The sequence below is a fragment of the Pectinophora gossypiella genome, chromosome 11 (assembly GCF_024362695.1).
Source record: "Pectinophora gossypiella chromosome 11, ilPecGoss1.1, whole genome shotgun sequence".
Taxonomy (NCBI): domain Eukaryota; kingdom Metazoa; phylum Arthropoda; class Insecta; order Lepidoptera; family Gelechiidae; genus Pectinophora; species Pectinophora gossypiella.
In genome coordinates this window covers 2,432,944-2,447,860 of record NC_065414.1, presented here as the reverse complement: position 1 = coordinate 2,447,860, position 14,917 = coordinate 2,432,944, and the positions used below count along the sequence as shown (strand labels likewise).

Here is a 14,917-nt window from a genome sequence, read left to right as displayed (position 1 = left end):
CGAGGTATCCGCATAAATAATATATTATATTTACTTACATGTGAACATTTATGTAGGTTTTAGCCCCGTTTCCTGCAGACAACTCCTAATTTTATTTTATGTTATATTTACCTGTGATATTCTTATCCACCGGAAAGGAAAGGGACAGATGATTGATAAATAAAAATATGCAAATCTTTTGATGTATGCTGTCAACTTAATTCTGTCGGATTATTCCCCAATGTAAAATTTGTAGAAAGTTTTATATTTGTACCTAAAATTGACGTGTGTTCCATAAATGTTATGCCTGTCAATTACCCGTCCCTTTCCATTTTACCGGATAAGAAAGTGACAGGTATAACTTAAAATTAGAAATGGTGTGTACTGGAATCGGCACCATTGGGAATGATGTTTAAACAGGCAACAGATATTAATAATTTGGAACACTATATTTTTTATACAATAACAGCCATCATACCCATCGTACTCATTATTATCGTTATCCCGTGGTCACTGGGTCCGTATACCTAATCTAAATAAATTTTACAGGACCGCTTTTTTACAGAAGCGATTGCCTTCCAACAGTTCCAATCCACGAAGGGAAAACCAGCCCATTTCAGGTTATGTCATATGTGACCTAACCTGAAATGGGCCTCCGAAACGTATTCCTCTGGAATGCGCGTTTCCTCACGATGTTTTCCTTCACCGCAGATCTGACACAATGTGGTTTTCTATTCATCTTACCCCTTTTTATATGTAATTTATTGTAATAGAAGTCGGTCAATAAACGTGTTAAAGCGGCTCTACATCTTTGATTTATACCTATCGTGGTGTTACACTACCAACGCTGAGAAACAAGATAAAACATCCGCCTGAACGTCGCGCTCGATCAAATTGCATTAATTAAGCAAATTTATGGTTACCCCGGAATGAATGAAAAATGCAACGTTCACGGCTCGCGCGAAATTGGGTCGGACGAATGAGCGAATGAATGAATGATATCGTCGCAGATACCCATTGTGTTTATATTTGTGTTCTCAGTTATTTTTAATGAGTTCATTCGCATATATTCAGACTTTATTTTGTAACCGAAGTTGTACCTATCAATTCTGAGCCCTGCCTTCAACCATGTGTTTAAAATTCTGTGATCAAAAACCATGAACTTATTACATAAGTTGTTTTTTCCCTAAGAATTCATAGGTTAAGTAAGTTCTTGTGTTCTGGCGGATTCTAGCAGACAGCAACTGAATTTTAATTGAGTTTGACAGTTGTAAAATTGGCTCAGTCACTTTCTTAAGTACCGATAGATACTTGTTTAAGTAATAACTACTATGAATTAAAAATGAACTAGAATCGGGATGGGCTTTTAAGTAAGAAAGTAAAAAAATAGTGTGCGTCAAGCTAGCGGCCTCAAAAAAAAAATGGGCACGAAAAAATAATTTGACCATACCAAAAAATAGTACTCTTATTGAAAAAAATAGTACCTGTTGTAAAAAAATTAGTACCATCACGGTTCTGGATTTATAGCCATGTTTTATTGCACTTGCTAGCTTGACGGTGAGCGAAATTTGGCGAGAGTTAACGACAAGGTCTTTCGCTTTGATTTAAACGCCAAAAAATAGTATCGAAATAGTACTCACCCCCTGCAAAATACCGAAAGTAGTACTTCAACGGTTCCAAAGTTATAAAGGTAGTTCTTTGATCCCGCTAGCTTGACGTTTTGAAAATACCTATTATCTGGGGAATGCTTGCATACTTCAGTTTGTAACTAATGTCAATAAACTCGTATGAAATAGTACTCCCTACCATCATAATTTGGACCTGATTCTCTTTGTAGAAATATGTCAAAAAGTCATTATAACCTATGTCATACATTTATCAAGACAAGTACAGTCGCGAACAAAATTATTACACATGGTCAAGAATGTTGTCAGATTTCAGTATTTTTCCCCATTTTTGGGTAAAAATTGGTGAAGTGCCAGGGTTGTTAGATGAAAGTAATATCATTGTTGAAACTCTTTGAGTTATTCTACAAATACTGCAAATTGTTTATTAACAAACACTTCGATCCGTAACAAATTCAACATGAAGGTATAAATTATAAAATAAAACAGCAGATTAAAAATGTATTATGATGTATTAAAATCACAGATTGTTTTCGATAAGAACTAGACCCATGCAGCCATTTTCTATTAAAATTATTGCATATGGGTGTATGCAATAGGATTTTTTTGTAATAGCAGCACTGAAGTGCAAAGAAATGGTAGGGTAGACCTCCAAAATGGCAATACTTACGAATAAATTGTGAGGTTATGTAATTGTCTACGTGACTGTATCAACAACAAATGTATGACATAGGTTATAATGACTTTTTGACATATTTCTACAAAGAGAATCAGGTCCAAATTATGATGGTAGGGAGTACTATTTCATACGAGTTTATTGACATTAGTTACAAACTGAAGTATGCAAGCATTCCCCAGATAATAGGTATTTTCAAAACGTCAAGCTAGCGGGATCAAAGAACTACCTTTATAACTTTGGAACCGTTGAAGTACTACTTTCGGTATTTTGCAGGGGGTGAGTACTATTTCGATACTATTTTTTGGCGTTTAAATCAAAGCGAAAGACCTTGTCGTTAACTCTCGCCAAATTTCGCTCACCGTCAAGCTAGCAAGTGCAATAAAACATGGCTATAAATCCAGAACCGTGATGGTACTATTTTTTTACAACAGGTACTATTTTTTTCAATAAGAGTACTATTTTTTGGTATGGTCAAATTATTTTTTCGTGCCCATTTTTTTTTTGAGGCCGCTAGCTTGACGCACACAAAATATATATATTCAAATGTACCTCTACATTTACCAAGGTTACATACTTTTAAAAGAGATTCTCGTATCGCCTAGTAAATTGCATTAATTAACAGACGGAGCAAGTAAAAAATTTAAAATGCATTACGTCGGGCCTCTTCGCGTGGAAATTGACTCGAATCCAATGAACTCGTCGTCTGGGTTTATTTATATTGTATTCATTTCTGTCCTCCTGGTAGATATCATTTTAACGATGTTGTGAAAGAGGGTCGTGTGTTATTCTTTACGTGTGACTTTTTGCTCATTTGGAATAATACTGTAGGAAAATATATTTTGAGTAATATATGAATGCGTACCAGGGGTTGCTCGTTTCAAAGGCTTACTTTTTTCAGGGGGTTTGAGTTGGATCTTAAGGTGATACGTTTCAGTCAGCTAGGTAACGCTGCGTCAGCAGATGGCGTTACTTCTGCAGTTTTCGTATTTTTTTCCATTTATTCGTTTAGTGTTGAGTTCTGACCCAGTGAAATGTTAGGTGGCGAAATCTTACATACATTATCTTTAAGTTAAGCTACAATTTTGAAGTATTTACTGCAGATATCATATTGAAACATTGCATCAAAAGTTGGTGTCATTTCAATTTGTGTACAAACACGAAGCTGTCACACACACATGCGAACTAGGTTAGCTATTAAAAGAGATGCATAATTTGAAGTTTACTTCTAACTTCTAAATGGCGCATTTGGTAAAGCAGTCGCCGCCATTCTTAAGTTTCACAGTTCAAACCCAAGTGCATGTTTTAATTGTTTTTACTTTTTGTATTTTTTTTTACAATTGAATTTGGCGAACCCGTCTATTTGTTACGGAATTTTCAAAAAGTATCACTTTTACCAATAATATTATAATTACGTATACAATAATGTACTTTGCACTAAAGTACCTTCCGTAATTTCCGTATTTTTTATTTTGTAAAATTCTAACAGGCATTAATCGCATCAGTGAACATGCGGCTAACTAAAAAACTACTGAACGGATTTTCATACGGTTTTCATCAATGAGTAGTGATTCATGGGCGTGCTTTAGGGTATATAATTTATACAAGTATTTTTTTTTATAAAATGGTTCAAAAAATGATGATGAATGTCAAACATAATTATCGTTACAAATATAGCCGACTTGGGCTTTCGGCGAAAACACTGCCTGAGCCCATTGAGATATAACAAAACAACGTATGGTTGAATTGTTCCTTTTTTGTAGGTCTACCGAAAAGTCCACAATATGTCATAATAATTATATTGTGTATAAAGAATTGTGTATATGTATTGTATGATTTTACAAATAACGATCACAGTACAGTAATAATAAGGTAGATTTTTCCTAAATTGCGTCGGTTCAAACTTCGTCGCATCGCGTTTGAAAGATGTAATAGCGCTTCAGGACGTCCCGCAAGCACGGCGCTGATGTCGCAGTATCCGCATATAATTATTATGACTTGTCATTTAGTTCCAATAAAATCCTCGGGACTTCATACGTATGTCAGTGACAGCTGGTGATAGCATGCGGGACACTTAGCAGCTAATCGAATTCTATGTTGGTTTCGCGCCCAGTCCAGACGACTTGCAGCGCATTTCTGGACTTATATTTACGCGTGGTGTTTATTGTTAGGTTAGTTAGTTCAGGTTAGGACGTCTTTTTTTAACGAGGACGTTAAAAAAGGACGAGGCTGGGATGTATTGAAGTAGTATTTCCATATATACGCGGCCTGAAATGGGCTGTTTCAGGGACCTGAACTGGTTGCTGTCGAACTTATTATCACGTTTTCTTGATTAAAATTCATAAATAAGTCAAATAGAAAAAAGAAAAAAGATTTTCGTTAGTTTTGGATCTGTCATGATGTCTGTGATGTTTGTTTATTATACATAAGAATTTCAAAATTTATCTTATTTTTTTCCCAAAGGGCAAGGCAAAGAGAACTATGCCTATACAGCCATGTCTTGTGTTTTTTTTCTTGATGATGATTAATGAAATGATGAAACCTAAGCCCCCACCCTCGGAGCAGACTCCTACTCCGAACCCCAAACGAAGTAAGCGGCTTGTTGGCGAAAAGTGAAAATAGATAGGTACACTTTGTTTATTGAATATTCCGATTTAATAATACTATCGGGAACGTTTTCCGACTAACTTAATGTGATCATTAACCACAAAACACCACTTCGTATTGATTATTTAGATTATTCAACGAAGAAATCAACCTTCCCGTTCCCGTTTCCACCAAAAAATCCGCGGCAAAGAGAATATAAATAAATCTGTATGTTGGATGGAAAAACAATTAATTAAAAATGACTACTATTTAGGCCGGCAAATGAAACAACTTTTTTTTTTGATTTGGTTTTCCCCGAAGGGTAAGGCAAAGGGAACTATGCCCATACAGCCATTTCATTTCATGTATTGATTTTTTATTATAATATATGTCCTCTTTTAAAACACGGTACTTACCCATTATTTAAAAATGTTTAAATAATATGCGTTAAAACAGAAATATTTTTCCAATATTCCTTTTCTCAGATTGTAGTATTTTTAGTTTTTTATTTATATTTATTCTCTTCATACAAAATCTCTTTATAAATTATCACTGACATTCTATTACACTTGTCAAGTAGTCAAAGCCTTTAGAGAAAAAAAAAACTATCACGCACACAAACTAACATTGACACCTCTACACGCTCAGCAAATACACTGTAATCTGCACCACTACAAATGTAGAATTGATCAAAATTGAGGGTCTGAAATATGGTACTTCTCGTATTCGGACCCTAAATTTTTGTTAGTTTGCGAAAATAATACACCAAAATATTACTATTTATCGGTTTTATAACAATATTCCTCTATCCGTTTTCCTGTAGCACTGCATCAACTTTTGTATGGAAAACGAATCACCTTAAATCGAATTTGGTGAATATTTTTATGCCGTTTCTGTGTTAAAATAATAAACACTATTTTCTTAGATAAAATCAATTTTTTCTGCCAACCCGCAGTGGAGCAGCGTGGTGAAGTAAGCTCCATAACCCCTCCGGTTGATTAAGGGGAGGCCTGTGCCCAGCAGTGGGACGTATAGTATAGGCTGTTTATGTAGTTACACTTGCTTACAGATTAGTTAAACATACTTAATTGATGATTCATAGGCATTTGCTAGGTAAGCGTGATCTACCCTAGACCACTTACTATCAGGTGAGATTGTGGTCAAACGCGATCCTAAATTATTAAAAAAAAATGAATTTATTCAATTTTAAATTTGTTCTAGATGGTGGAGTTACAAAGAAGGAGTAGGCTTTTTTACTACGAAGTCTCAGCGGAGTACTTATTTTAAATTTTGATAAAAGATGTGGGGAATCAATTACCACAACACAAACAACATCTCTATAATAAGAACACTGTGATAGATCCCATTTTAACCTTTGACAAACCTTCAACCTTGTCTCCGTGCTAATACGACGTAATTAAACAACGTTATTGCGTTTTCTGTGCTTGTTGTAATTATTATTAAAGAATTTTCATTTTCTCAGCTCTTACTCATATATATATAGTCCTCCTTGTCGTATCCGACAACGGCGACCTCAGTCTCTTCTCTCGTGCGCTCGAATGTGACTGGCAAAGCCAAACTTTGTTCTGAAAACCCGGTCACATTGGAGGCAGAATAGCTGTCCATCCGAGTTAAAGGTGTAGCTATAGGTGGGTTTGGGACGATCCTTGCGTTTTTGGCGTTTTCCGTCGAGCTCTTTCAGACGATTTTGTTCAAAGTTGGCCACCCCTGTTTTGACACAGTGACGCCAAACAGGTCTTAAAACAGCAAGGTCCTCCCAGCGTTCAGTGGAAATATCGCAGGCGGTCAGGTTACGATATTGACTCTTACCCATACTTACTGTACATAAAATTACACACGTATTATACTGGAGATGTCCTAGGAAGGAATTGTTTTTAATATTCGAGTTTATCCTGCGTCTTATTTTAATTCAAATTCAAAAATATCTTTATTCAGTAGGTAACATGGTTACACTTTGAATCGTCAATTTTTACATAACGAACGTCTGATCCGCCTAAAACTACTGCTGCTTCTCACAACCTGTATAGCCGGGGAAAAAAAGCTGCAAGAAAAACCTCGGTACAGGACCCTAGACGTTCTTTTAAAAAATAAACTTTTTGAATATTTAAGACACAGATCTGAGGGTGCTCAGGTGGACGCGATATTTATCTATCTGACTTGAGAGAAGCGGTCTCAAGTGATAAGCGCTGACAGAGGAATGACTTCGACTTCGCAGATGAGGTCACTATCATTTAGAAATATGTCCCGGCAGAATTTCATATAAAGTTCCGCTTTCCGGCCCGCAGGATATCCCTCAATCAGCACTTATCGCTATCGACCTACTAGGGTCGATTAATTCCTTCAAAATGTTGTACCGGGTGAGAGCCTTCAGTGGTCCCCAAAAACAAAAGGCCCGTAGTATCGCCTCTGTGAACATTAGGCTTAACACGCGGCTCTTGAGTAAAATTTCGTCTTACAGCTAATCCCTTTAAGAATTCAGGCCATGTACGCGTGACATGAAGATGTTTTAAATGGATGTTCGAGGCGACAAGAAAAACAACGAGGGAAAAAATAAGAGAGGAACAAAACGTTCAGGTTATATTTGTAACGACATGTTTTTTCATGCAGATACATACTATACACACACACACTACACTACACTACACTCGCTCGCTCTCACTAGCTCGGCTCGGTGTATACTTTTCTCGGCTACAGAGCAACACGGCCCTCCAGCGGACCGGAGTGTTCAGAAGCTGCGATAATTTTAGATTGATGAGACATTCAACAAAAATATTTTTCATGTTTAACAATGTACATCTTCGATCATAAACATACATAAACAGCCTGTATACGTCCCACTGCTGGGCACAGGCCATACACACACACACACGTACATACACACATCTTCGATCATCATTAAATTATATGTTTGAGTAAGGTAAAAGGTAAGTTAGTGCGAAGTGTACATACAAATGTATTTTATGAAAATGCAAAAACTATAAATACATTGAATGAAAAGAAAGAAACAAAACCTACTTATATTATTTAGAGGACGCTACACCAACAATACATTAACATAAAAAAAACTTACACAAACTAATGACAGAAAACAAAAAGATGTTGGTCGAAGTAATCATAATAATATGCTACTGCGGGGTTTTTTGCGGGGTATAACGTAGAACCGAAATCAGATATTCACGTAATTATCATGGATACACTTGTTGAAGGCCAATGTAACATTTTTGTATTTAAGTACGTAATTTCGCAAAGTGTTATGGCTGAGGAGAAGAAATGACAAGAAACTGCAACAGGAACACATCTTTTAAATCAAACTTTAAAACAAATAAAGGAAACGAAAGCTATTTATAAATATAAAGATCAAAAGTATTTTTCTTGAAAAGTGTCGTTTGCTCTGTAAAGTTCAGATCCAAGTTCGCATAAAGCTTGCACAGGTGCGCGACGTAAATAGCTCCATATTAATCCGGATATCAGAAACCGGGTAAACAGATTCTATGCAGTTTATTATACTGACAGGTATTTCACCAGATTTGGGCTAACAAAATATTGCCCTGGTTGTGAAAATATTATGTTTTCGATCGAATAATATTTTCTTGATAATCACGTTTCCATTTTATGCTACGGACAATTTCGTGGCTGATTTTGCTGGCGTATCTATAATTTTTTGCTAAAGTGATTTGTGTCTTATTGACAATTGTAAAAGGTGCAAATCAGTTGTGCCAAAAATTGCAGATATGTCAGTTCGATTTAGGACATTTATGTTACTTAGACAGTTTCAAGTTGTGTCTTTCCTAATGTTACTAGTTTTATTTATATGATTCATCATCATCTCCCTAGCATTATCCCGTTTTTATTGGGTCCGTTTGAACCTGATTTGTCAGGTCCGGTTTTTTACAAAAGCGACCTTTTAACCCGATGGGAAAACGAGCCCAAATACAGATTAGGTCTTATATCCGAAAACTTTCTCAGGTAAACCTATTATGTGGGTTTTCTCCTGACTTCTCCTTTTTATTTGTCAATGAGATCCAAATATAAATTTGATAACACATTTAGGCCCGTGCTGGATCAATTTGACTTGGTTTTATAACTGCTTAAGAATTATTTATGTAAACACGGATAAATGATTGCTTTTTTATTACGACGAACTTATCACAGTTTCACGAAACGAATCGAGGCTATGGCATGTTGGTAATAGAAATAGCTTAAAAATATTTGCGGTCCCGCATCAATGTGTTTAACTACAATAAATTACATACCTATCCGGAGTTAGTAGCTAGTCACGGTTCCAGGAAATTATTAGTTGAAAGCCAAACTGTGGCAGCCTTCACTTACCCGGATAAACTTTCGGATGTAGGAACCGGATAACCGGCCCGGGGCGACAAGGCTTTGTCAGACCCCGATTCAAAACAATCAGAGGCTCGGATTTAATTTAAGAAATTCCTTACGTAGTTTCTTGTTACTGTAATTAATGGGTTAAGTCGTTACCCGGGTACGGTGAAGTTAATAAGCGACTTTTAAAAAGCAGGAAGTTCTATTTAAATAAAGTGGATTTATACTAGGCACCAGCGATTTTGAACACGGAAATCAGAAATCAAAATAATTTCATTCAATGTAACATTTTTGAATCTACGTCATTTCAAAAGGTGTTATGGCAAAACCAACGGAGAAAATGTTCTCCAGTGGCTTGCTATAATTTATGCTCTAGCCCCAATGGGAAATAGGCGCTATCTTATGTACTAGCACGGACGGCACAGGTTTCGAATTATATCGAGAGCTTTGACCAATATACGCAGCGAATACTATTTAACCAACGTGGATAAACTTTGTACGGCAGAAGCCCTTGATGTAATTCGGAACACATGCCGTGGGCCCTCGTACGGACAGGCCTAAATTTATTTATTTATTTACAAATTAATGTTTAAACTTAAATTTATTTTATTCTTCTTATTCTTCAAATGTATTTAATAATATATGTGCTAAATATTACAAAAAAAAAAGTTTTTTTAGGAAAGATTTTTTTTATATTGGCCAAGTATGTTGGCTCAACTATGCCTGATGGTAAACACATAGAGATGCCCTAATTGCAGTAGCAATTGAAAAGCAACGCAATGATAGGGCATAGATTCATGTTTGGATCATAAATGATTACACGTGTTCAGCGGTGAGAGAAAACATCGTGAGGTAACCTACATTCCCGAGAAATGCATTTTCGGAGGTATGTGACCTAACCTGTATTGGGCAGGTTTTCCCTTCGCGGGTTGGAAGGTAAAACAGGCAGTCGCTTCTGTAAAACGCCGGACCTATCAAATCTTCAGATTAGGTAACCCTGTGAAAATCAGGATAATGCTTGGGGGATGAAGCAAGCATTTCAGCACAATGACACCAAGTGGTAAATATGACATGTTACCTATTCTCTCTAGCCTTGAAGAGTCCCAGATTTTGGAGAAACAGGTTCCCCGGCAGAGAATTTCCGACCTTAACGGAACGTATTAGAAACAAGGAAGAAATGTTTTACGCTACGAGGCTAAAATTAATACCTACTTAAGTAATAACGTGGAAAGGACTTAACGTGGCGGGTATGCAAAACACAAATATCCGTTTCATTTACGTAAGGGCTAAACTTTTTGCTTTCAATACAGTTTGTTGGCAAGTAAGTCTTGAGGGAAACACACTTTGGCGTATATAAATGAAAACTGAAACTTTGTGGCGATAAGGTTGTTGTAATAATAAGGTTGTTTGTTTGTCGGATAAAGCTGCGATGCCAAGCGACGTGTGCTGTTTTTCTAAGTTTTTAGGCATTTATTCTTCAAACGTGAACATACCTAATCTAATCTTAAAACCGTAATCTAGCCTACAAAATCCCACTTCTGGGCAAAGGCTTCCCCTTCCTCTTTCCATTTATCGCGGTCCTGTGCGCACTCCGGCCAGTCCCTCCAGCAAGCGACCAAGTCGTCACGCCATCTCTTTCGAGGTCTATCACGACCTCTGTACAATCCCATTTAAGTCTGGCGGCTTTACGTTCCACATCAGCGATTCCCGTTTTTGAACGCAGTGTTGTATTTCGGACTCGATCAATTCGTTTGACACCTAACACACTGAACATACCACTTGACTTTAGAACTTCCACCTTTTTAAGTCGGTTAAAAACGAAACGCTTTTATAGGTATTTACATAACAAACTCACGACTATATCTTGGGGATAAATACCTGGCGAGGTGTCACCGAGCTGATATTTTATACCAACGTAATAAGTGAGGCATTTAAGCTTGAAGTTAATAATGGCAAGTCAATTTGATACAAAAATATGGCTTTAACATTATAAATAAGAGGAATAAAGTCGTCTACATGAACGGAATCGGGGTGAATGAAGTAGATATAATGTGTTTGTAGCTTTGTATTGATTCTAAGGGCTGTGTTCACCAGACTGGGAAAACCGTGTCTGACGTTGACATTTGTTTGGTTGATTCGCATGCTCCAATGCCGCTCAAGCGACTATCAATCAAAAAGAAATATTGTTATTTGATATTTGTTGCAGTATACTATATCCCCTCCGGTTGATTGTGGGGAGACCTGGGTTGATTGCATTGCGCACTTACTTATATATGCGCAAATGTCAAATTGCAATATTGCTTTCTTAGATGAATTGCTTCGATGTGGCCATTTTAACCCCCCTGTGGCCAGCATTGGGACGTATATAGGCTCTTTAGGTATGTATGATATTTGTTGACATTGCTCACTACTCTACGCGGAAATTGCAATATGGCTTTTTAGATGAATTACTTATATGTGGCCTTTTTAATCCCCTAGTTCGCGCCCTTATGGAAACAGACCAATGATAATAATTGATCTTTAATGTCACACTGGGTATCGGGACATTACCTGTAAAGTAGACTTTCTTGGTCATCATCATCATCTCCCCAGCATTATCCCGTCTCTAAGGGTCTGCTTACCTAACCTGAAGATTTGTCAGGTCCGGTCTTTTACAGAAGCGACTGCCTGTTTGACCTTCCAACCCGCGAAAAGACAACCAGCCCAATACAGGTTAGGTCACATACCTTCGAAAATGCATTTCTCGGGAATGTGGGTTTCCTCACAAAGTTTTCCTTCGCCGTTGAGCACGTGATAATTAAAAGTAGACTTTCTTGGTATTTTTGAAAATTAAGACGTTACCTTATTGACGGCGTCGATGTAAGCTCCCTTTTCAAGCAGTAGATCGACAACAGGTGTATGACCAGCTCTGGCAGCCAGCGCCAGTGGGGCGTCTCCCGCGGCGTCGCAGCCCTGCACCTTGGCTCCGAGCGTGATGGCGTAGTCGGCAACATCGAGGGAGCCTCGCGCGCACGCGCACTGCAGTATGTCGTTGTGTTTCTGTTCGGGAATTAGTATAATGAAATAATATTTACTTACAAAGGCAAAACTAAAACGAAAGGCTATCAATGGAATGTGTATTTGAAAATCGAAGTTTTCCAACGGAGGTACCAGGCTAGCATAACTAAACAAGATTTACGAGCCGGTGCTTCCGTCGTACCTCGCTGGCTTCATTGCCCATTCATGCTCCGCTTAGTACTCGTGCACGAGATATTCCTTGTTATCCTGCAAATACTGAGGCACGATATTGTGAACACTACTAGCAACTATGTTAGCCTAGTATATATACTTTCAATGTGTTTCTTGTATTTCTAGTTCTACCCATTTATTTAGTCGTACGTACTTATGGTATTACGGCGAAGTCGTTTTTTTCTACCCTGCACCCACCGGACCACCCATAAAGCTCTCTTTATTTATGAAAAAAAAAAAACAGACTCCGATTTTTTAAATTGGTTCCAGTGTTTTGGGACTGGAGAATTACAAAGTAAGGATTGAGTAGTTAAGAAGAGATACAATACACATAAAATATTATGTCATTGCGAAAACAGCGACAATTTTCAAGAGGAAATGTGGTTATGGTTTAGTTTTAATGACTGAAGTGAATATTTAAGTTTTTTTAATTTACTTTTTCAATAAAAATAGTTATTTTTATGAATGACTCTAAGTACTTTTGAAAATACAAAATTGGACTAGAGTTCGTTCAAAACGTTGCTCGTTGTACCTATTTTTTTATAAAATGACGCGCGGACTTAATATATTTATTAGTTTCACAGCTCTTAAATTAGTGCCGTCCTTAATGCTGAAGGAAAACTTCATGAGGAAATCTTGTACTACGAGAAAAAAAATGGATTTTGTTTAAATCGGAAGAAAGCTTCTGTAAGAAAATCGGTCTTATTTCAGGTTACATTAGTGGAAATCGGAAGAAACGGGATAAAGTACTAGGGCAAAATAAAATATAGAGGTAGGTAAGTTCGCGTAATTCAAATTTGAAATTCGAACCGCAAGTGATCGAGTTTGTAGGTAGGTACCATAAACACGTGCGAGTTATTTCAGGGGGATTACATCCTGTATCGCTAAGTTATTAATGTCGACCGTACGAACATCCCGTTTCAAGTGTCGGTTGGCAACCAAAGTTTTAACCAAAAGTTAGTTAATAAATTATGAGACACATTCCCTTATCAAATTGGACGGTATATTCTTGAAAGAAGGTCATAATGTTCTTGGACGATAGATGCTTATTTCATTTATTTATTTCGGAAAATAAATAAATAAATTTATTCGGTTTCATTAGTGTGAGTGGGACTTAAGTAAACAAGTAGATTCCATAGTCTCTGCTTACCCCAGTGGGAAATAGGCGTGAATTTATAGGTTAGCAGCCTTAAACAGGATATACATATTAAAGCGTTTTCTGTACCGTTAGTTGTAAAATATAAATAAAAGTAAAAATACAATTAAAAATTAGCGTGGTTTTGTGCACATTATAAATTGAAGTACCAGGAGTACATACCTTGTTAGTAGCTGCGAGACAAGCGCCAGCGCGTACGAGTGTCTTCACCGCCTCTAGATGGCCGTGCCACGCCGCCATCAGTAGTGGCCGCATTCCGAACTGCAGGTCAAGTACAAGGTCATTTGATACCAGCGTGTAGCAGTAAGCTCCTTATCGCTATGCTCGCCTAGTACTCGAAACAGCTGTTTACATCTAGGAAAAGGGAAAACTACTAAGTTTGTTTTACTATTTGGAACACATTTTTGTGTTAGTTTTGTTCGTCGTTATATTTATGTCTTTAGATTATTGTTTTGGTTATGTTTACTTACAATCGTTTACACACAGTCGTTTTGACGACTTAATAATAAATAAATCTTTGTGCTACTTACATAAAACGTTTCCATGTAAAAGTATTCTGGAATACACATATTCACTCTCCGGTCAACCGGAGACCAGAGTTGCTCTATGAAGCTGGTTAAATTAGCATAGAATATTTCACCGTGATTCATTCGGAGCTTGTCATTCATGCGATTTCACTTCATACTATTGGGTAAAACTCACTGGAACCCTGCATAATATAGTACTCCGCTTCAATGTCACTGTATGTTTTATGGGTCAGCGACTTTACATCGGACCGTTGTTCGTGAATTTCTGCGACTCTGGTATTCTGAGTCGAATAACTGTGATGTAATATGAACTTTATGACATAGTGTCACGTATGGAAATATTATAAGTATACTTACTTTATCAGCTGCTTCTATATCGCATTTGGCGTCGATAAGCAGTTTTATAATTTCCACGTTTCCCCTACTCGCTGCCCAGTGGATTGGTGCTCTGCCGTACTGCAACAAAATATAACAATTATAAACATACCAGCTGTTTCTGCGACTTCGTTCGCATGAAAGCCTGGTATTAAAACTATAGAAGTTTCATACAAACTTTGCCACCCCTTTTTACCCTCTTAGTGGTTGAATTTCGCAAAATCCCGTCTCAGTGAGCATCTACGTCCTAAAAGGCACCCCTATGCAAAATATAAGTCTCCTAGCAATTGTAGCTTCTGAAATTTCGTGTCAGTCAGTGAGTGACCGTTCGCTTATAATTATACAGAATTGGTTTCTAAGTAAACTACGTACTTAATCGCTTTTATGGTAAGAAGAATTATTAAATCACCAGTAAATT

General features: G+C 37.1%; 1 protein-coding gene across 1 annotated transcript in view; it reads right to left on the bottom strand.

Annotated features, from left to right (window-relative positions):
- The window catches only part of LOC126370701 (ankyrin repeat domain-containing protein 29-like), an 80,961-nt gene that overhangs the window by 34,851 nt on the left and 31,193 nt on the right, over positions 1-14,917 (bottom strand). Inside the window, exons 3-5 of the mRNA XM_050015712.1 lie at positions 14,482-14,580; positions 13,760-13,858; positions 12,055-12,252 (exon numbers count right to left, since the gene is read on the bottom strand). Of these exons, the coding sequence (XP_049871669.1) occupies positions 12,055-12,252; positions 13,760-13,858; positions 14,482-14,580 (396 nt within the window). The remainder of the gene's footprint in view (positions 1-12,054; positions 12,253-13,759; positions 13,859-14,481; positions 14,581-14,917) is intronic.